This window comes from Penicillium alfredii (genome assembly GCF_028826965.1).
Source record: "Penicillium alfredii strain IBT 34128 chromosome Unknown utg000007l_segment0_segment0, whole genome shotgun sequence".
Classification (NCBI taxonomy): domain Eukaryota; kingdom Fungi; phylum Ascomycota; class Eurotiomycetes; order Eurotiales; family Aspergillaceae; genus Penicillium; species Penicillium alfredii.
Window position 1 is genome coordinate 524,241 of NW_026622704.1, and position 21,752 is coordinate 545,992.

At 52.7% G+C, this 21,752-nt stretch overlaps 7 protein-coding genes across 7 annotated transcripts; 3 read left to right on the plus strand and 4 right to left on the minus strand.

The window, feature by feature from the left end:
* Nucleotides 1-80: 80 nt before the first annotated feature.
* NUU61_004879 (uncharacterized protein) lies at nucleotides 81-3,212 on the plus strand (the record flags this gene model as incomplete). Its single annotated transcript, XM_056655461.1, has 1 exon — nucleotides 81-3,212. One exon carries the CDS (start codon nucleotides 81-83, stop codon nucleotides 3,210-3,212), a length of 3,132 nt encoding a protein of 1,043 aa, XP_056511074.1.
* Nucleotides 3,213-4,063: 851 nt separating this feature from the next.
* Nucleotides 4,064-6,986, minus strand: NUU61_004880 (Zn(II)2Cys6 transcription factor; the record flags this gene model as incomplete). Its single annotated transcript, XM_056655462.1, has 4 exons — nucleotides 4,064-5,459; nucleotides 5,516-6,246; nucleotides 6,311-6,422; nucleotides 6,508-6,986. Coding segments are annotated over 4 exons (2,718 nt in total), but the record flags the coding sequence as incomplete, so codon positions are not given.
* Nucleotides 6,987-7,634: 648 nt separating this feature from the next.
* On the minus strand, nucleotides 7,635-9,209 carry NUU61_004881 (uncharacterized protein; the record flags this gene model as incomplete). The annotated part of the gene is made up of 2 exons (XM_056655463.1): nucleotides 7,635-8,739; nucleotides 8,815-9,209. The coding sequence occupies 2 exons, from the start codon at nucleotides 9,207-9,209 to the stop codon at nucleotides 7,635-7,637; spliced, it is 1,500 nt and encodes a 499-aa protein (XP_056511076.1).
* Nucleotides 9,210-12,537: 3,328 nt separating this feature from the next.
* Nucleotides 12,538-13,620, minus strand: NUU61_004882 (class I SAM-dependent methyltransferase; the record flags this gene model as incomplete). The annotated part of the gene is made up of 2 exons (XM_056655464.1): nucleotides 12,538-13,429; nucleotides 13,520-13,620. The coding sequence occupies 2 exons, from the start codon at nucleotides 13,618-13,620 to the stop codon at nucleotides 12,538-12,540; spliced, it is 993 nt and encodes a 330-aa protein (XP_056511077.1).
* A 368-nt stretch (nucleotides 13,621-13,988) lies between these two features.
* NUU61_004883 (NAD(P)/FAD-dependent oxidoreductase) lies at nucleotides 13,989-15,533 on the plus strand (the record flags this gene model as incomplete). Its single annotated transcript, XM_056655465.1, has 2 exons — nucleotides 13,989-15,163; nucleotides 15,242-15,533. 2 exons carry the CDS (start codon nucleotides 13,989-13,991, stop codon nucleotides 15,531-15,533), a joined length of 1,467 nt encoding a protein of 488 aa, XP_056511078.1.
* Nucleotides 15,534-16,175: 642 nt separating this feature from the next.
* NUU61_004884 (TBP family protein) lies at nucleotides 16,176-17,097 on the minus strand (the record flags this gene model as incomplete). The annotated part of the gene is made up of 3 exons (XM_056655466.1): nucleotides 16,176-16,598; nucleotides 16,672-16,759; nucleotides 16,820-17,097. The coding sequence occupies 3 exons, from the start codon at nucleotides 17,095-17,097 to the stop codon at nucleotides 16,176-16,178; spliced, it is 789 nt and encodes a 262-aa protein (XP_056511079.1).
* A 2,126-nt stretch (nucleotides 17,098-19,223) lies between these two features.
* Nucleotides 19,224-21,246, plus strand: NUU61_004885 (electron-transferring-flavoprotein dehydrogenase; the record flags this gene model as incomplete). The annotated part of the gene is made up of 3 exons (XM_056655467.1): nucleotides 19,224-19,515; nucleotides 19,578-21,096; nucleotides 21,147-21,246. 3 exons carry the CDS (start codon nucleotides 19,224-19,226, stop codon nucleotides 21,244-21,246), a joined length of 1,911 nt encoding a protein of 636 aa, XP_056511080.1.
* Nucleotides 21,247-21,752: the final 506 nt, after the last annotated feature.

The window sequence follows — 21,752 nt, forward strand, 5'->3', positions numbered from 1 at the left end:
CGATCCGACATGCGCCACACCGACCTTGCGCCTATTGAGATTGTGCCTTTCCAGACGCCTTGTGCGAGATTCGCCTTGTCATGGAAAGACACTTATGCCCCGGCCGTATCCTTCACTCCGGCCGGAGACCAATCTCTTCTAGGCCTTCTCTCCTCCTATGCCGCTCGGCCTCCTGGACCCATCGTCCCGTCACCATAACATGCTATCCAAACGAGAACCAGTTTCTGCTCTCATACAACAGCAGACCGCTGCCTCCTTTCGATCCACGATTCAAAGAAAACCCCGATGATTGGATGCCGGCCTTGCTCAGATGCGTGCCTCCATCGCGGATAAAACCGACAAACAACCCAGGACCAATTGAGCAGCATAAAGATGATTTCGATCGAAGTCATATCTTGATGGAGTTGCAGTCCTTGGCAAGGAAATACCGAAAGGTGGATCTCTTATCATATCTCGGCTTCAAGAGGAAGCAATGGACTACCGTCCATGCGCTGTTGAACAGTCTCATCGACAACTACCAGCTGCTGGTCCCTTTGATGCCACCCCGACAGCCTTTGATGGGATTGGATTGGAACATCGAGGGCGCTTCTCTGAATCACTTGACGTCGAAACATAACAGATTGCAACGATTGAGTCCCAAGCCACTCAAGTCGGATCTCGCTTCCCTTGATGACCTCACATTACGCCCCACTGCCCAGAACCTTGCCCAGAGGCATCTGGCGGAAATCCTGCAGTCCCTCGGATCTATAATCCTCGCGGCAGCAGATCATCCACCAAATGAGTCGAAGATTGCAATGTCCTATGTATTCCGAGTTCTGGCACGATTACACCATGCGGGCATGATTTCTGACCGAGTGTATAAATACCCTCGCGCGGATCCCAGCGAGCTGTCTTTTCGCCCGCCGGGACTGCATTTGCTTTCCACTCACATCATGAGTGTTCTGTCCGACGCGGCCTGGTTGGAACACGAAGCCGCTGTTGCCGCTGCGGCTGCCGAAGCAGGAGAAAAGTCCCCATACCTCCCATTCAAAATGGGGATTCGCGAGCTTGGTCCTGAGATCTGGTTCGAGTTCATTCTTTGGTGCTGTGTGGAACATGGATTTACCAAGCAAGGCGCGTGGCTGGCATGGAAGATGACGAAGCGAGGCAGCAAACGGGCATGGAAGACCGAGAGTTGGGCGCCCCTGGTGCCAGTTCTCGATATTGTGCAACAAACCAATATCAGCAACGAACAATCTTGGCGTCGCCCGGGCAAGAATCCGCCTCGGTTGTCTAACAGCCGTGACAAGCCCCCCTTCAACGGACTCGGAACAAGGACCATTAGCACAGAAGTGGTTGTCTCCTTGCGAGACGGCTTGACCAACAAGGCGTATAATGGAGTTGGAAACCGTGGTTACTCTCCCGCGACTCTTCTCAAAATGTCAGCACCTCTGAACTCGCTCATCAATTCTCCCGTGTCTGATACCGAATTACGGCCAACGCACCGGACGACCAATTGGCATGTCGTTCGGGTCCTTGAATCGGGATGTCTACTACCAAAGAGTGACCCTCACTCCTTGGAACGGGTATTACGATCCCATGAAAACCTAGCACCCCCGTGGGAGGGACGTGAACTTGTCACGGAAGAACAGCTAAGCGAGATGACGAGAGCACAGCTCTATGACGAAACAGCGGCAATGGTGGGCTTGCTGGAATACAATATCAAGTGTCATACCTGGCAACAGCAGTCCGGGCGCGCCTTTCAGGAGTACGCCTGGCTTCAGAGCGTCGTGGATGCGAGTAAAGAGCGCCATATTGAAGCATTCTTCCACCATCTCGGCCGATCTGATTCCCAAAATATTCAATTCTTCGACTCTCAACAGCTTGGTCTGCCCAGTTTAGACCAATCGTCTCTCCCGCAGGTCTCCAACGTTACTTTTGCTGAACTGCTCGACTTGGCCACTACCTCTCACGCGTTTGGATTCGGCAAATCGTTACTGTTTTCCAACGATGTGGATGGCCCTGCGATTCCCCGTAGTGCTTATGGCGACCAGTCTCTGGCCCCATCAATCCTTCGCTTTGCGGCGGCCACACAGAATCCTGAGCTTTGCAACGAGGTTATCAATTCTCTCAGCACGCCTCTGTCCCTCTACACCATGAAAACTTTGGTTAACCTTCACATCGCGATGCGAAACTGGGATCGCGTGATCTTTACGCTCAACTACTTGCGGGACCACCGGATAAAGTCATGGGGGTTCGACAACGTCACCGCGCTTGCAGCCGTAATCATCAAACTGGATGCCTCCGTCCAACACAAAAGGGCCAGCGGCATTTCCACCGACGAGAGCGAAATTCGCGACCTTGAAAGCGCCAAGGACATCTTACTTCGCATTTTCCATGGAGAGTTCAGCACGCCTACTGGCAAACATCGCGGGGTGCGTCTCTTCCAACAAAAAGCGCTCCTCCGTCTACACCGCGTGTTTTTGTCGATCCCAGGCTGCCTCCCCGGCTTGATCAAGCATGTGAAGTTGAATTTCCCAGTTGCCAAGCGCCAGAAGCTCTTCTACGTTCCTCCGGAGTCTTTCTACCTTCTTCTTGCTGCCGTCGTGGACTCATACGGCAGCATTGCCGGCAAGCGACTATGGGAGAAATGGTGTCTGGAGCCACCGTCCCCCCAACGCCTCCGCCAGCAAGACGGCGGCGTGGAGCGCCTTCTACTTGCCATGGAGCGCAACAACAATCAAGGCGACCCGAGCTTTAATCCGGAGTGGTTTGTCAAAATACAGAAAAAGGCTGTGCTCCCCACCCTCAACGCCGTCCGCATCATTGCGCAAGCCGCCAACAAGGGAATTTACCGCCGCACCAGCCAAGGAGCAGAAACAGAAGCAGAAGCAGCAGAAAACCACTCAGGTTTCAAAGAAGCCCGGGTCTTCTTCTTCTTCCTCCCCTCCCACCCCCATCGGCTACACCACCACCGTCCCCAAATCCATTTTCAAATACCAAACTCCTCGCGGCGGCAACCCCCCGCCTCCGAGCTCGAAGCCACCCTCGATTTCTGCGTCGAGATGTTTCTACGGCTGGATCTGCCCCACGACCAACTCGACGTCGAAGTCCCCGGCCATGAGAAGCGCTTGCGCCTCCGTCATGTCTTTACCCACCCCTTAGCTCGCGACTCGAGACGGGCTATACAACGGGTCCGGGAGGATCCCTGGATTACTTCCTCCGGGGGGTGATTAATTGATTTACTTAATGGTTCCTTCGTCCTTCTCCCTCGCTCCCTCTTTCCCTCGCTCCCTCTTTCCCTCGCTCCCTCTCTCTCCTGGCAGCGCATACCCCCACAGCTGCGTCCGTGTGTATGGTTGGTGAGACCACCCACTCTTTATCCCTCCTTCTTCCCCTGGCTGGTCTCATCCGTGTACATAATGTAAATGTCTCTATAGAAGAAGCTTCGTGCAAAATGTGTATAATTATATTTATACCTCACTTCTCCAATTTCCCTCCCTACGACAATCTTCTTTTGCTTGGCTAGCATAGTAAATATTTTCCTTTATAATTGGTACAGGTAAACTAAGACACTCCAAAACTCCCAAGCCACCAGGGACGACTCTGTCCAATTTGTTACAGGAATTCAAACCCTCACCCGCAAATTCCATATCCCATATCCTATACGCCGTTTGTTTTGTGCCCAACCAAGTCCCCCCGTGGGGTCAATGGATGTGCCCGCCATCCAGAGACCGTTTCCCCGTAAATCCATCTATCCAACCCATTCCCATCATAAAAACCCTAGTATTTCCAATCCGTTTCAATCCATGGTGTATAGAAACGATGAAGGTAAACATAAGAATAGCCGAAGACAAGGGAAAATAGAATAAATAGGAAAATATAACAAGATAAAAAGATAAAAAGAAACCAAAAAGCCTTTCCAAGAAGAATACAAGGTATCTTGCAGATCAGTATGAAGATTGCAGGCACAAACGATACATGGTACATATAACGTATAAGACTCGTTAAACAATAAAAGTTCTAGAAGCATTAGAAGGCAAGACGAAAATGAGATTCGTTTTTCTTTGCGTCGTGTATCGTTTCAGTTTTGGTTCCAGGATCCTTCCTCGTTCTGGGCAGGGAAGAAAGACCGGATAAATTCCCCGCTAATAGGGTCATACGGGAAATAAGAGTCCTGGGCCTCAGCTGTCAGAGAGGATATCAGGTCTGAGGTAGGCATATCGACGTAACTCGAGGGGGTGAACTGGTCAATGGCAGTGGTGGGCATTTGCAATCCAGTCACAGATGCCTCATTCAGTAATGGGCCCCAGAAACCCGATGGGGCAGATGGTTCTGCCTGGCCAGGCCGACCTATTCCGGTTGGGGAGTCGGCCAGAGTAGTCTGGGGCGTATGACGGTAAGTATGCGACGGCATATCGCTCACATCGAGGTTCATGCCGGTGGCCAGCCGACGGAGACCACGATCGCAGAGCTGCCATGCGCGGCGTGAGGCAATGCTATGCTCGGACATGGAGTGCAGCCAGCGGATAGATTTCTTTGAGAGCGCGAAGAAGTTTTGTTCTTCTTCCGGCATGTGGACGCAGCCAAATGACAGCTCCAGAAGGAGGACAGTAGCCGCTTGCATGAGATAGTGTAAAATACACCACCACGGGCAGACCTGGTAGAGTTGAATTGCATTCGGCTCGTCCGGGACCAGATCGAGCATGCGCGAAGCAGACTCCAGAGCCACCACAGCCATCTCGTGGCCGAAGCTGGGCTTTTCGTTAGGGCCATTCTGTCGTGCATCGCGCCGGCAAAGACATGGGCGGCCTAGCGTGATCCGCCCGCTGTAGTAATGCAAGGCCAGAGACAGCTTGCAACGAAGCAGATCAGGCCCGTCGTCATTCTGATTGGAGAAGTCGAGCGAGGCCGGGAGACTCGAGTACCACACATCCATGCGAGAGCGCAATTCACCAATCCGGTTCTCGATGTGCGCCCATGGCACAACCACGCAATCCACAGAATATACTTTGTTAACAATTTCTTGCGTGACGACGGCCAAGTCACAGTAGTAGAGATAGCAGAGACCGTAGCTAACAGGTACATTTTTGACCCACGATGTGTCCCGTACTCGAGAATGATGGGTGGCATCCTTGCCGTTCGCTGGGTTGAGGGGCATATGTCGGACCCATGTGCTGGCCATCACGTTGTTTATTCGCTCATCCCGAAGTACCGCGTCGTTGAGAATTTCCGCGGCCGCTGGCTCTTGTAGCTGATTTTCTTCGAAGGGGATTGGCAAGGGCGCGGTGCACACCCCATCCATAATGCAAGTAGCCCGGCCGGTCATGATACCCAGCATATGCTCGAAGGTATATAGACACCACCAGACTCGGTAACGAGCCTCTTTAGAGATAGCAGGAGTGGACGGGCTGCTGCTTTTCATATTGATGCCGAGGGTAATCGCCGATCGAACTGCCAGAGACGAGATCCTCCAAGCCCTGTACAAGCGGTCAGGCCTTGTCCTAGTACAATGCAGAAAATACTCCTAACTTACCGATTGATTTGATCCGACGAAAGTAGATAGAAGGCAATCAAACCCTCTACTTGAACCTGCTGAAGATCTGGGTGACTGAACAAAACGTCGCCGTTCATGCTCAGAATCCTGGCCCGGGTCAAATACACCAGGTGGTCATTGTCATCGCCACGCCATGGGGCGTCGATAAGGTGAGCGTGCTTGGCCGAAATGGCGAAAATCATGTTCAAAATGGCCAGCCATTTGTCACCAGGCCGAGCAGCAGTTTCGAAGAATGTCCGAAACTGTGCGCGAAAAAGAGGTCGATTGATGATAGGAAAGAACGGATGGACAGTAGCCAAATAATCGTCAAAAAGCCGGTCGGCCAGCTGCCGTGAAGGCATTGAATAGAGCTGCACTGGCCCAGGAACGGAGATGTCAAGATCGTCAAGATGATAGTTGACCGCATGAAGGGTGAATTCGTTCTCGGGGTACTGGCTTTTATCAAGCTCCAAAAGCCCAGGCTCACCGCGGGCACGCTGTTCTGCCTCCCTCTGCAGCCGTTGCATCCAAGTGATCTCCGAATTCTTTCCCATAAACCCCGTGGCTCTCGTGTGTTCTGATCGGTTAAGGTCCTCTTCTACCCGATCAATCGCCTCCAGCGACCCAATAGACGAAGGCGAGGACGGTTCATCTATGTCGGGAAGCTCATCCTGAGGAGTAACCGAGTGCGACGGGGCGCTGTTAGACGAGTAATCTGTCTCCGTGCCATACTTTTGATTGAATGTCAGTTATGCCGTAATTTTCTCGGGAAAAGAAAAAGAAAAGAAAACGAACCTTATCCAGTAAATTTTTGATACGGTCCGCGGTGCGGGCTTCAACAGTATTTCCCAAATCCTTCAACAAATTTTCGTAGTCATGGGCCTTCTCAGAAAGCTTGTCGACTTGCCTGGTACGAGAACCATGCGTTAGTTTCCATCCTACGAATTCTGCAGGCGAAAGCGACAGTCGAATGCCAGGGATGTCCCGCTTACCTTTTGGTTCTCTCCTTCCATCCAACAGGATACTGGCAACTGACTCGCAACTCGCGACACTGGCGACAGACCGGGGTATCGCCACTGCATTTTGTCTTGCGCTGTCTGCAGGATTCACAGGCGCGAGGAACCCGACGATTGTAGCGCGGGGCAGTTCCAGACCGCTGGCGGGGGATCGCCACTTTTGCATTCGAGAGGAGTTTCTTGGTCTCTGGCGTAGAATTCGCATTGGCACTCCTTGCTCCCACTGTTGATGTTGTGCCCGCGACCGAAGGCGGATTCGAGAAAGCGAGGGCGCTGTCGGGTTCTAGCAGCGCTGCCCGGGGGTCTCGAGAAACACCCTCCGAGGGAGGAGGAGGGGTTGAGGCGGCTCTTCCTTTGTCATCGTAGCGAGCTAGCGGGGGGATCGAGGCTGCAGTTGAAATGAATGAAGGCAATCCGGGAAATTTCCAATTCGCAGTAATGCGCTTCGGTCCGGGCTGAAACCAAGGACAAAACTGGATTCGCCACGAAGCCGAGATCTGCAATATGGCCCTATGGAATGAGCATCGAATCCATCGAGACGATATATATATCTTTCTTGGCGCCGCAAATAGCCAGATGATGAGAAAAAGGAGATGCGAAACGTTGAAACAAGAGAGGGGCGGGGAGAAAGTATGGCCAGAAGCCACCCGCCTTCCTGATTGGCAGCAAAATGCTTAGATAAGGTACAAAGGCGAGCCGTGGATCGACCGTGAGGAGATTTCATGAAGAAAAACAGTAAATCTTTGGATAGAACCGCTAAGCATACAAAGACATCCTTTTTGAGCCTCCACTTGGGGGGGGGGGGCATGGCCACCGGCCATAACAAGACTCCCATCTACCCATCCAGGGCAAGTTCCCGACCAAACGCATCAATATATATATGTACAAGATGAAAAGAGGCATTAGCAAAAAGAAAAAGGGGATAAAGCGCGGGAAAAGGTGCGGGACGGCCAAAGGGGACATGTACAAAGATCAAGGCCGCCAGGTAGAAAAGGTGATGAAACAACAGCGGTCGCCTTGTGAGGCTGACCGAGAGTGGAGAGAAAAGGAGAGAATGAGTAGGTTAGCGAAGGCAGAGGATGTAGAAAGAGCCCGCAATCAATTTAGATTTCACCAAACATCTCGTCGAGCTCATCCACTTCCACCATCTCCGGATTTTGTAGCTCCCTCCACGAATCCAGAATGGGTTCAAAGCCAATTGCGGAGACGGGACGAGGGGCCAGGCTGAGCTTCTCGTGCGACTCAGTGAGATCAGACATTTTCAAGTCGACGTCAGGGAGGCCGCTGTTCAGCATGTCAAGAGATCGCTTCAGAGTGGAGACAGGCGCAATATCCGGATCCTCGGGCAGGCTAATCTGCGGCGCAGCTGGGGGGCCAGCCGCACGCTCCTGTCCCTCCACGCCAACATCGGTGACGGCGCTCGTGCCAGACGACAACGACGATGCAACCGAGGTGAGCGAAGGCGAAGGCGAAGTGCCAAATAGAGCTGTAGCGGCGGCCTCATCAACGTCCTGGGGCATCGGGTCCGCAGTGGTCATGTGAGAGAAGTAGTCGCTATACTCTTCCTCGGACATACGATCACCGTGCAGGGAGGGAGACAGCGATCCTCCGGAGACGGGGGATTCCGAGGTGCTCTCGGGATCTTCCATCGAGCTGAGGCCTTCCGACAGAACCGATCGGCTCCGGTCCGACTGGTCCATCCGGCTAGCTTTCTCTTCCGACGCACGTTCCCGAACGGCGCTGGCCGTCTGTGTGAACTCCTTCTCATCACCCTCCAGGGGCGGAGAAACCGCGCGGTTCGAGTGCATGAGGCGAGAGTGGTTAATGGGATCAGGGAACTGGTCCGGAGAGTCCCGGGATCCCGTGGGACTGTCGAGATCCACGTCCTCCCCTTCCTCAAAATCAGGAGAAGAGAGATCCACTTCCGGGCTGGGGCTGAGACGAGCGCGTTCCCGTGCCATCGCATCCTCCTCATCCTGGTCTACGCTAGACACACTGGGTGTGATGTGCTTGCCATCGACACTAGACACCAGCTCGTCGGAGCTCTCAGGGATAGGCTGACTGGGGAAAGTCGTCAGGTAGTAATAAACCTTGCGCGGGTGGATCGGGATGAGTTCCTTGGCGATGGGACAAGGCGCCAGGGCTGTCCATGAGCGTTTCATATAAGCAGCCAAACGCGACGAGAGGAGCGCAGCTGGATTTACGGAACTAGTAATGAAATCAGGTTAGCCCGAGGGACAGAAGGACGGCACATGAGTTTCTCAGCGGGGAATTATCACATACTTGGCAACATTCGCATTCAGCGCGACCAGAACCGCTGCCAGTTCTTTTACTAGATGCGGGCGATTCCCCGTCTTCTCCAGCTGATCAATCACTGCGACGACGATGTCATCATTGATACCCTCGGTGTCGATCTTGGGCGCAATCCCGGCATCCAAGGGCGACGGAGGCGGCGTGTGCTGGAAGCGGCCGGCGCGCACTGTGATGGCATCCTTGCGATGACTGGGCTCGGGCGATAGTGAGATGGAGTCATGCGACCTCTTAGCTTTCTTCGAGGGCGGTAGGTCATCAGTCGCGTGCGAGCCTTTGGAGATGGACGGAGAGCGGCGCGAGGAATTAGGCAGGTGAATACCCAAGGACGGAAGGGATAGCGACTTGCGACGAGTGTTATACGGCATAGTTGAGAGAGTGGCGGAAGGGCGGAAAGGAGGGAACAATGAGGACAAAGCCAGAGTAGGGAGAGTCAAGTGAAAGTGCCAAAAGAATCGAATCCAAAAGGAGTCACAAGAGAAGAGAATCAGAAGCAATAAAAAAATACTAAAATAATAATATAAGAATAATAAAAACAATCAAACAATCAAATATTCAGAGGATGAGGCGTTGGAAAGGGGGAAAGAAAACGGGAATTGAGATGCGAGAAGCTGATTCTAAGCTGCCCGGGGCCTGAGGAATCCGTACGATGGCACACTCTTTTTTTTTTCTTTTTTTTTTCAATTTTCGGTCATAAAATACCCATAAAATACCCAAATACCATAAAAATACAGGTTCAATACTGGCGGGTCATGATCCATTCAAATTGGGGTGGATCTGATTGGTCGCCATTTTTTCTGATTTTTCTTCCTGATTTTTCCCTTCTTTTCGAGGCAAACACTCGACTGTTTTTCTTCTATCCCCATCTTCACTCGGAGCATCTCAGACATACGAGATGTCTCGCACACCGCTCTCCTCACAGGAATGAGATCTATGCAGGGATGCGACATGCGACATGCGACATGCGACAGATGCGAAGGTGAAAAAAAAAAAAAAAAACAATCCAAGATTCCCAGAACCCACTTTTCATACCATTCCAAGAGACTCGGGATCTTGCCATTCCATCCTTGGCCATAGTGGCATACCGGTGGAAGGGGGCAAAAGAGAAGTGGAGTTCGCCATGTGCTCTCTGACCCAACTTGGGTCCATCTTCGATTGCTCCCAGGATCCGCCTTTTTTCTTATACCAGGCAGAGACCGACTCAAGGATGGCCCGCGCTGCGTAATAATCCGACCTCTCAATCTCCTGATTGGACTTGACAGCCCCAAAGGTGGTTCCCGGTTCGACACGTCCATTACGTGTGTTCGAGCAGGGATGCCATCTGCACTCAATCTGTCAATGGTTGCTATAGGTGACCAGTCTTTTGCTGACCGCTCCCCGACCCTTTTGACACTACTTACGGTATACATCCTATACACCCATATCCACTCGGTTTTGGTAAGATCATCGAGAAACCCCGCTGATCTTTTTTTTCTTTTTCCTTTCTTATTTCTCTTCCACTGATGGGATCAATCCTTTTCTCTTCCCGGGACGCCCGGCCGAAAAACACCGGTTCCCAAAAAAAGATTCCTAGCGTCGCCGTTTCGCACAATAGCCTGACTCCACTCAAGAAAAGAAGTGGAGCAAATGAACCAACGATCAGAAGTCGGTGTTTTGGTACCAATACATGCGCTAGTAAGGGATGCTCACAGTAGTGTGTCGGGGAGAAAAGGAACCAGAGCCTCGCCACTGCAGCCGTCCGAGACAGCTCTCTCTCCACAGGTGTGATGGCTTCACTTCTGCTGTCTAGCCATCTCATTTTCTCCAGGGCTATATGGCTACAGCTACTAAGTAAGTACAGTAGGTAAGTAGTAACCCATTCCACCTACTACTACTACTTCTATACTTCTAGGTTTTTGCCCTGCGCCAGTTACGTCGGCACCAAAGTGGTGATGCCATCTCTTGAGGGGGAGAGAGATCCTTTGGCCCATCCACCGACGTTGATATGATGCCATCTTCCCCCCTCCCCCTCTCCCCAGCCTCCCCGAAAGGCTGATGAACATCCATGGTTGATGATTCACAATTGATATGATCGTCGAAAATGCATTGTTATTGACATGATCACCCCCCTATACATCATAGCGCCAACCTTCTCTAAAATGTCTTGGCAATCCAGCAAGGGGACTGACTACCCAGTGTAGTCCCCGGCTACGGGCATTGCTGCAATGCACGTCGCGGGCACTTGGAGAGAGGGGGAAGATCATTCCCGGGGCATGCTACATATGTTACCCGGCCAGTGCTGTCTCTACGTTCGATGGATGACATCGTCCATTTGCACCCTGATATCCACCTCAACCATGGAAATACCAAACCTGGGCCCATTGTTGCCGGCCGAAGGGAAGAAAGATATCTGATCAGTCGTATTATGACTTCTATCTGTATCTCCATGGAGCAGATAATAGGGAATAGGGAATAATCGAAGTACACCGTACCTACATAATGGCGCATGCGTAATTCTCCGCATCTCCACACCAAGCAGGGCGTTCGGCGCGGTCGCCTGCACCTGCATTGTGTGCCTTTCCTGATCCAGACTCTGATTAAGTGTGGTGCTTCTAATTGTCGGAAGAAGTTAAGCCGATTTTCGATTTTCGATATTGAGAATCCGACTGTCGCGCTCGGGTGTCCCCCCTTCTGGATATAGATGGCTGTTTCATATAGATCGGGTTTCAAACAAATTCAACCCACTCAACATCTGCCGTTCTTGACTTCTTAGATCCTTGCATGATTCTAGTCCTTCCCCCTTCCCCACTCTATATGTAGTGGTTGTGGGTGGTCCTTGCTGCAATCTTGCAACCAGAATTTCTTCTACCGAGGTAAGTATATCATAGGTCAGAGATCCCGACACAATCACATTCTACTTGTGGGCTTCTCGGAGTCCTACTGGATAGAGACTAGATCGCATGGACTTGTCCTCCTAGTCTCTTCTTACTACTGTATATATCCTCGACACACTACTGCAGCAATTACCTGCTACTGCCTACAGAGACCCTCGTGTATACATAGTCCTATAGAATTCTCCAAGTTTACATCGGCAGTAGAAAATGTATATATACCTCCCGGACTATAATAAAAGCAGGGATTGCCAGGCGAACGCCAAGCGCCATCACACGGAATATCCCTGCCAAAGATCTGCAGCTTGCATGCCCGTTGCCAACTCAGATTGGAGGCTTTTTGCTCCGGTGGTATCTTGGGAGATATCCATGAATCTATAGCTCGAGGGCTTGCGAATTCATCATAATTCATTCGCTTTCCTTTAAGAGGATAGAGGGGGTTTTTTTTTGTTTAGCGAGTTTACTCGTATTTTCCTTTCTTGTGTTTCTTATTGTTTAATGACAACCTGCTTTCAAGGCCATTCCATCGGTATTTCCTTCCGGCCTGAGTGGAGAGGGGGTACATAACTTCCCCGCATAGTCGCACCACTTGCATCTAGTTTTGTGTATAGTTGAAATCGTTCTCTTATAATATAAAGCGCTTAATTGATGGTATCGATACTGAGAATCGTCCCCATAACTCGTAATCATTGGATATATATATATTTCGCCTCGGGTTTATATATTTTGACAAAAGAAAACACCAAACACATGCAGTATCGTACACTCTAGATATATGTACAGTTACAGAAAAGAAAACCCATTTAAGTAAAAAAAGAAAACACAACTACACTGTCTTCTTCGGCCGCAACACATACCGCCAGGTAGTCCCGAAATGCCAGCGCTTCTCCTCAACAACCTCCAACCCACTTTCGCGCACAATGGCCCCGATATCGCGGTTCCACCAGCAACCATGCTTATGTGCATGGGAGGGCGCAAGATTATCCAAGAGACGATTCAACCAAGTATAATGCGAGCGGCCATGCTCCAGCAATAAGATCCGGCCGTGCAGCGGCTCCGTCACAGCGCCGAGATGGCGCAGAGCCGCAACAGGATCCGGGATCGAGCAGAGACCCATAGTCTGGATCACGGTATCATAACAAGGAGCCGGGGACGACGACGACGACCGGGGACGCGGGAAAGAAGGCGGCTCGACAGAGGCGGCATCCTGGACGCGGAAATCGACGCGGGCGAAGCCCGGATGCAATTTTTCGAACTTCTGGCGGGTGATGGCAACCATCTGCGGGCTGAGGTCGACAAACGTGAGCGAGCGACAGCCGCGGACCGCGGCGTGACCCTTGTCGTCGACGCCGCGCCGCTCTCCTAACTCGTAATAGTCGAGGTTGCGGCCCGTGCCGCAGCTGATCTCCAGGACGTCGCCGCGGGCCATGCGGACGAGATCGAGCCGTTTCGCGCCCAGCCGCATTGCTTTCTCGGAGACTTCGACGTCTGCGTCGAACGTGCTGGCTGTCTCGTTGTACCGGGCTGACACGTCTTGTGGCACGTCCAGGGACTGGCCTTGTGTTACTTCGCGTCGGTACGACGCGTACAAGAGGCCGCAGTACGTGCTGATGCCTAGCGCTGTTACGCCGAGGATGGTCAGCACGCGTGGTGAGATGCCATTCTGGCTTGGTGGTGGTCCGACGTCTTCGAAAGGTTGTAGACGTGGATTGATCCGCCTTCGTCCTCTTGGCACGGGTTGGGCACTGTGAGACGGTTTTAGCGATGATCACATAGATGAGTATTCTTTTTTAATAGTGCCCACGTACTCTGGTTTCTGCGGTTGTGGTGTTTTGCTGGCGGCTCCACGGGTGAGGGGGACAGGCCACTTTGCCCGCCAGGCGACCCTGGCCAAGCGCGAAGTGTTCATCGAGATGGCTTATCTGGGTAGACAGCGCTGCCTAAGTCTCTGTGAATAGCACAATATGCGTGGCAGTTTGATGCGTTGATAGCGAGTTTTTCGAGCTGTCGAGATCCTGGCACGCGATGCGAACCCGAGTTTTCCTCAAAGAAACCAGAAGAATACAGAGAGAAGAGATCCCCAGATCAGAAGAAATACCATGTATGGTGTATCCTCATGCCAATGATGGCCGTACTCAGGGAATCCCAGACGGGAAAATCGGACGGGGAGTCGGGAGTCGGAGCCGATCCGATGTGTCTCTCCCCCGTTATCGGGCAAATGACTTGTCGACTTTCTCCAATTCCGCTCCAGTGCACTCGACACCCAGAGCCGCAACAATGGCGCTGCCGCCAAAGATTTTGATCGTGGGAGGAGGGGTCTTTGGATGTGAGTTGAAACTAGCCCAAGAAATATATGCCGAGAAGTTTCCATTATGGCTCAATGGCATTTGCGACTACCCAACACCTACTGCCGTTGATACGGCTATCAACTATGAGCTACTTTCGAGAAATCCTCCAACTAACTACTCACCAGTGTCAACCGCTCTTGCACTGACCAAGCGGCATCCAAACTCCCAAGTCACGCTGCTGGAGGCATCGCCCACCATCCCCAACCCCCACGGCTCGTCCGTCGACAGCTCGCGCATTGTGCGCGCGGACTATGCCAACGGCGCATATGCGAAGCTGGCCGCAGCCGCCATTCAGCGCTGGCGCACGACCGACTGGGGCCGCGAGGGACGGTACACGCAGAACGGACTGCTGCTAGTGTATCCGCACGACAGCGCCAGCGCCCAGGAGTATGCGCGCAAGAGCTACGACAACGTCAAACAGATCGAGAGCGAACAGGTCGAGTTCCTCCCGACCAAGGCCGACGTGCTCAAGGTGGTCCCGGCATACGGAACGGACCTCGACGTCGCGGGCGGGTACGTGAACTGGGGGTCCGGCTGGTCAAACGCAGCAGCGAGCGTGCGCTTCGCCAAGGAGCAGCTCGACCGTGAGGGCAAAGTCACCTTCTGCACCGGCGTCGTCGAGCGCGTGCTCTTCACCGGGACACGAGCGACGGGCGTCGCGCTGGCAGACGGCACAAGCATCACAGCCGACCTAGTCGTGCTGGCCACGGGCGCGTGGACACCGAAGCTGGTCGACCTGCGCGGCAAGGCGGTCGCCACGGGGCAGGCGATCGCATACCTGCGCATCAGCGACGCCGAGCAGCAGCAGCTGGCACACCTGCCGACGATCCTCAACTTCGCCACGGGCATCTTCATCATCCCGCCGCGCAACAACGTGCTCAAGATCGCCCGCCATGCCTACGGCTACCGCAACCCGACCGCTGTCGCTGTCCCCGGCACGGGTGCCGGCTCGTCCGCCGAGACCATGCAGGTCAGTCTCCCGGAGGCAGGGCTGCCGGTTCCGCTCGAGGGCGAGGATGCCTTCCGCACGGCGCTGAAGCAGCTGCTGCCGCGGTTTGCGGACCGGCCGTTCGCCGACACGCGCGTGTGTTGGTACACGGATACGTAAGTCTGCCCCATCCCCAGTCAGAAGGACAAAATCCCAAATCGACGGTGTCACTCACATTGCCGTCATTCTTGCAGTCCCAAAGGCGACTTTATAGTGTCGTACCACCCCGCCCACCAGGGCCTTTTCCTCGCGACCGGCGGCAGCGGACACGCGTACAAGTTCTTCCCCGTGCTGGGTGACAAGGTCGTCGATGCGCTCGAGGGCTCGCTGGAGCCCGAACTGCGTGAGCTATGGACGTGGACAAAGCAGAGCAGGCCGGAGGCAGGGGCCGACACAGAGGATCTGTTTGATGGGGACGGAAGTCGATCTGGGGAGAGGAAGTTGAATTTGAGGGAGGAGTTGGCAAAGACAAGGAGTTCCCTCTAGATGGGAAAAATGTAGATACAGCGTTGCCTAAAAAGCTTAGAAATAGACCCCGCCAGGGCATCCACTACTTCCACTACTTCTACAAAACTAAGAACGAGAGAATTCGCTTCAACTTTTTCATTCGATAATGGTAGCTCCAGCCAACGCCCGTTCCATCAATCTCCCAGCCCTCGCCAGAAGAAACCATGGAAGCTCAGAGCTCAACATTTTTTTTGGCCCATGGGGAACAAGTCCAGCATGAATAAGACCAGTAGACCAGTAAAAAAAAAAAAAAAAGAAAAAAAATTAAGAGGCAGCCATTCGACCAGCGCACAGAACCGCCTCACTGCGGTGTGCAGCAATCTAGTTGTAAACAATCGAAATGGTGAAAAGAAAATCCCCGGGGATCACCGAATCGCTAAAACGCCCAACAATGCTTGCATGAAGAATCGTGAAAAGTGGGGGAAAAAAGGCGAGGTCGAGAGCAGAGGCATAGGAGCAGAGGCACTGTTCGAAGCTTCGCGCAGCAAAAGCAATGTTAATACAAAGGTGTGAATTTCGAAGAACATTTGTCGACGGAATGATCTGTCAGGAGTCATCAGACCTTGCGGAAATCTGTGCGGGTAATTAGCTCAAAAGACCTCTCATAATTGCAGTTCGAGGTCACCTACCAGACAGCACAGGATAGATCAGCTCAAAGGCCTGGTAGATCTCCTCACGCACTTTCGCACCAGTCAGGACAATCTTGCCACTGACGAAGATCAGGAGAACAATCTTGGGCTTCATCATGCGGTAGATCAGACCAGGGAACAGCTCGGGCTCGTAGGAACTGAAGTTGTGGTGGCGACTGGCCAGACCCTCCAGACGGATGGGGAACTTGATGTCACAGGAGCCGACGATGTTCTGGATCTTGAAGTCCGTGAACTTGGCATTGAAGCCAAGCTTCTGGATGATGCGAGCGTACTTGCGCGAGGCCAGCTTGGAGTCATCCTCGGACTTGGCACCGGTGACGACCATCTTGCCCGAGGCGAAGATCAACGCAGTGGTCTTGGGCTCACGGATACGCATGATAACGGCAGCGAAACGCTAAGACAAGGAACAACCAGTTCAGCCACACGGTCCCTTGATGCTCTCAATCTCAGGGAGGTGTGGAATATACCTTGGGGTTGTACTCGGCATTGCGAGCATGCAGCGCGATGGTCTTCAGATCCAGACGGCAGTCCAGATTGACGGTGGCAACGATGTTTCTTAAGAGCTTTGGTTCAGCCATCTGGTCAGACCCAGAAGAACAGCCAGAGTATACTCACTGCAAGGTGGGCACAATGCCACTGCTGCCCGTGGTCGCACCAGGAGTTGCAGCCGGAGTCGCCGGAGTAGCGGGAGTCACCCCATTGCCAGTGACGGCATTCCCTCCAGCAGGCTGACCATTCGCACCAGTCGCACCAGTCGCACCCTGAGCCATGACCTCTTTCTCAGAGTTGGGAGGGGTCAGGTCTCCAGCACCACCCGGGAAGGAAAGCGAGGAAGGAGAGGTGAAGGCACGAGCCTGAGTGGCGTTTGAGGGGTGGGTGGTGAGCGAGTCCATGATATCACAGAATCGCACGTGAAACAGACGTGGAAATCAGAGATCAACTGCAGAGGGAGTCAGAGAAAGCAGAGGGTGAAGACGTCAAGACGTCAAGATGTGGAATGTGACGTGAAGACGGGAGCGGGAGGGAGGAGGGGTAAGAGATAAAATGGGAAGAGGGGTGTGAAGATGGTGAGGCAGCGGAGAGGTGCAAAAAATACAAAATTGGTGGGCGGTGAGGAGGCTGGGGAAGAGGACGAACCAGCTGTGTTGCTGGGAGATGGACAAGTCAATGTCTCCCCCGAAAATATAAGGCTCTGACGTGAAGGTCACGAGTCCGATCGCATTCGATGAAGAAAAGCACACTCAAGTGTTTTCTGAGACCACAATTATGGCAGATGGAAAGGAACAGACAGCTTTTTTTTTTCCTCCTTTGAATTTTTTTTCCCTGTCGAAATTTCCTCAGTTCTTTTTGGGAATGAAATTGTCTATCTGCGCGATCTGAAGAGAGTGGCGAAGCTGGGAGGCAAGCTTCCGTTGTTTAGTTAAGGCCGACGGACCTGTTTTTCCTCTCCAATATGAAAATGAAAAAAAGGAAAGGCTTCTTCCCGGGTCTTTTTTTCTTCTTTTTTTTTTCTTTTTTAAAAAAAAAAAAAAGAAGACCTGATTAGTAGAGAAGTGAAAAGGGAGAGGCAGAGTGATTCTGCCACTTGAGAAGGAAGAAGGGAGGTTCCAGCAGCCGGATGCCAAGACCGAGACAGGAATCCCAGGAGCATCCGGGGGGAGGTTGGGCCTTTATATAGTGCTGAGTCACGGCCCAGGGGAGGGAAAAAGCAGCGACACGCCCTTCCGTCCCATGGATCACTCCCCAGATGGGCCCCGCTAGCGGCTCTGTCACCACCAATCAGCGGGATCTCTCGGTGTGATTCGCTGATAGGGGCATCCACCGCCCCTCCATCCATCCCCCCTGAGTGGCCCATTCGCCCTTGCTTTTATCCTCCACGCCACGGTTGCAGCGACTGGTTTGCCAGTCGCTCCTGCAGCTGCTAGCCCATCCTTCGCGCCCAATCAGCGTCATCGACCCACGCCACTCACTCCCAGCGCGACACGCTATTCTCTCGCCGCTTTAGCGGATGGCAACTGATCAAAAATTTTTCGTTCGCCCTTCTTCTTCTCCTCGACACACCTTTGGGACTATCATGGACACACATGTTTGGTTTCTCGAGGTTTTTTATTTTTTTTTTTAAACTGGAATTTACAGATCTCACCGACTCAACCAACAAAAATAACAAAAAAAAGATCCATACCAGGATTCTTCGCCATCAGGACAGGTGGCCGTTTCCATGTCTTGGACTGGTTTGCCAGTGGCGCCGGGGCCCCAGTCACCTCCCGATCCACTTGGGCTTTGGATGAATCTCTCCCGATCAGTTACGTAGTTCTTGATTTCCTGATTGTGATCTATGTCATTTCTCTTTTATTTTATGTTATATGCAATACCAATATATCTATTGATATTGTATGTTGTGATTGTGACCATGGTATTATGGCATTTTCTACGGAATTCCGGTATGCTTCATACCATACGCAGTGCCGTGGCCGTCACATTCCTGTCCATCCCATAATCCGAAATCGAGTCGAGGGCGTCAGCCCCAAAAGGAGTTTAGCAGTGCTGCGGGCAATTTAAGCTTGATGGCAGATAGCCTGCACCAGTTGGAGATGACTCTCCATGATGTCAAGACCAGATGGCTTCATGTGACCCATGTGATCGCCCTGAACTCCACAGTATATGATGATGATGATATTTAGTATTCGTGATGATATCTGTCAATATCTACTAGGAATAAAGAATAAAATGGGTGATATAATTCTCGAGATTCACCAGTGAACAACAAACTTTGCCACAACCATTTCCATGGGTGAAAGTGCCCTCGGTGAAGCCGCCCGAAGAGAGAGAAGTGATTCCCATCACGCCCGCTCTGATTGGCCTGTTGCATGAGCCGAGGGTCCACGGGTATCTTCGGCGTTTTTGAAAAAAAAAAGTCCGTGGAGCCGATTTCGACACTTCCTCCCGCATCTACCTCCGTGAGAATGTCCATTGCTCGATAGAACCACCCCCTCCGTCTTAAATCGCCCTGCCGTTCATGATGGCATCTAAAGGTGCCGTCTTGCCTCTGCTGAGGCGTGAATTACGGGCCTCTTCATCTCGGTTCTCACGAGCCTCCGTATCCACGATCGCCCGTCCCGCCGCTAGTCCGAGCCCGTTTGCGACCTCCGGGAGGCGGATAGCTCGACGGACAGCTCCCTTCTCCCCGTTCAGCCAGAATCGTGCCTTTTCGCAGTCGGTATCAAGGACGTTTACAGATGAGAATGGTGACTTTGATCCTCGTTCAGTGGAGCGGGAGTCCGACGAGGTGGATGTCTGCATCGTGGGAGGCGGTACGTGCTTTGGAATCTTATACATCTCAGACTGTCTCTCCTAACAAAGTCTTTTTTGCTAGGTCCCGCCGGTCTTGCCGCTGCCATTCGATTGAAGCAACTTGCCAATGAAGCAGGCAACGACGAGTTCCGCGTTCTTCTCCTGGAAAAGGCCGGTGAGCTGGGAGCCCACATTGTTTCTGGCAATGTGCTCCAGCCGACTGCGCTCAACGAGCTGATCCCCGACTGGCTGTCCGAAGACAACCCCAACCGTTTCGAAGGCGCGACCCCCGCCAAGGGTGACAAGATGCGCTTTCTCACCAAAAATTCGTCTTTCCCACTCCCCGCACCACCCCAGATGAACAACCACGGAAACTACATTATTAGTCTCAACGAATTGACCAAATGGCTGGGCGAGCGCGCGGAGGAAGTTGGGGTGGAGGTGTACCCCGGGTTTGCGGCCAGCGAGGTCGTTTACAAGTCGGACGGCTCCGTGAAGGGTGTCGCGACCAACGACCTCGGAATTGGCCGAGATGGGAAACCCAAGGACACCTTTGAGCGGGGCATGGAGTTCCACGCGCGTGTTACGCTTCTCGGCGAGGGCTGCCATGGCAGTTTGTCCAAGCAGGTGATCAAGAAATACGATCTGCGACGAGACAGCGAGCCCCAGACCTATGGGCTGGGGATCAAGGAAATCTGGGAGATCAAGCCGGAGAAGTTCCAGTCCGGTGAGATTGTCCATTCGATGGGCTACCCGTTGCCCAAGGATACCTACGGTGGAGCTTGGATGTACCACTTTGGGGACAACATGGTGAGCATCGGTTTGGTGGTGGGCCTGGATTACCCCAATCCCTGGCTGTCACCATACGGGGAGTTCCAGAAGCTCAAGCACCACCCTCTCTTCAAGGATGTGCTGGAGGGCGGCAAGTGCATTTCCTACGGCGCCCGTGCCTTGAACGAGGGTGGGTTTCAGTCGATTCCCAAATGCGCGTTCCCCGGTGGTGCCCTGATTGGTGACACCGCCGGGTTCTTGAACGTTCCCAAGATCAAGGGTACTCACACCGCAATGAAGTCGGGCATGCTGGCTGCCGAAGCGACATTTGCGGCGCTGCAGGGTGAGGACAACGGCACTGTGTTCCTCTATGACTACGAGAAGGGGCTGCGGGACTCGTCTATCTGGAAGGAGCTGTATGAGGTGCGCAACATTCGACCTTCGTTCAACTCCCCGCTAGGATTCTTTGGCGGGCTCGCCTATTCCGGGCTGGAAGCGTACGTGCTGCGGGGCAAGGTGCCGTGGACCCTGAGCCACCATGGTACAGATTCCGGGGCCACTCGGCCTGCCTCCGAGTACAACAAGATTGAATACCCCAAGCCGGACGGCGAAATCAGCTTCGACATCTTGACTAGTGTGAGCCGGACTGGCACCAACCACGAGGAGGACCAACCTGTGCACTTGCAGGTCGAAGACTGGGACCAGCACAAGGATCTTGCATGGCCCCAATACAAGGGTGTGGAGAACCGCTTCTGTCCTGCCGGTGTCTACGAGTACGTCGAGGACACCAGCAAACAGCACGGCGTCCGGTTCCAGATTAACTCACAGAAGTAAGTGATGCTCCTGCCATCTGAAGAATTCAATACTAACAATGGGTTAGCTGCATCCACTGCAAGACGTGTGATATCAAGGTGCCCACTCAAGATATCAACTGGCAGACACCCCAGGGTGGCGAGGGCCCCAAGTACGTGATGACATAGGAGTTTTGGGGAAAGCCCTGAGATAGAAACCAAATGTGTATATATTATGAAGAATACCACCAAGCGCGACCAGCAATTATTTAGTTCAGCATCTGACAGTGGCGAACCGAGTCCCCATGGGGTGTGGGCTTATTGAACCATGGAAAGCCGGTGGAGATCTTGATCGACCCATCCACGGAGACTGTCAAAATATTGACAGTCTTAGTAGATGTCTCCTGACTAGACTATTCTGTAGATAATTCAATACTTGACTTGGTTCAAGATCTCAGACGACTCTCCATGGATACTAATTGCCTCTTCTCTCCGCACAGTGGGACCACGTGCATCGAAAAGTGAGGCGACAAGGTTTCCCACCGCCAGTTTCTTCTTCCCTTCACTTCTACCCTTCTCCGTCTCTTGTCTGTGCTTTCTTTCCTACACTTCTTTGATTTGATTTGATTTGATTTGATTTTTTTCTTGCTTCTTGCATGCCTGAGCCTACCCTGATTTAGCTGACTCGGTCATCT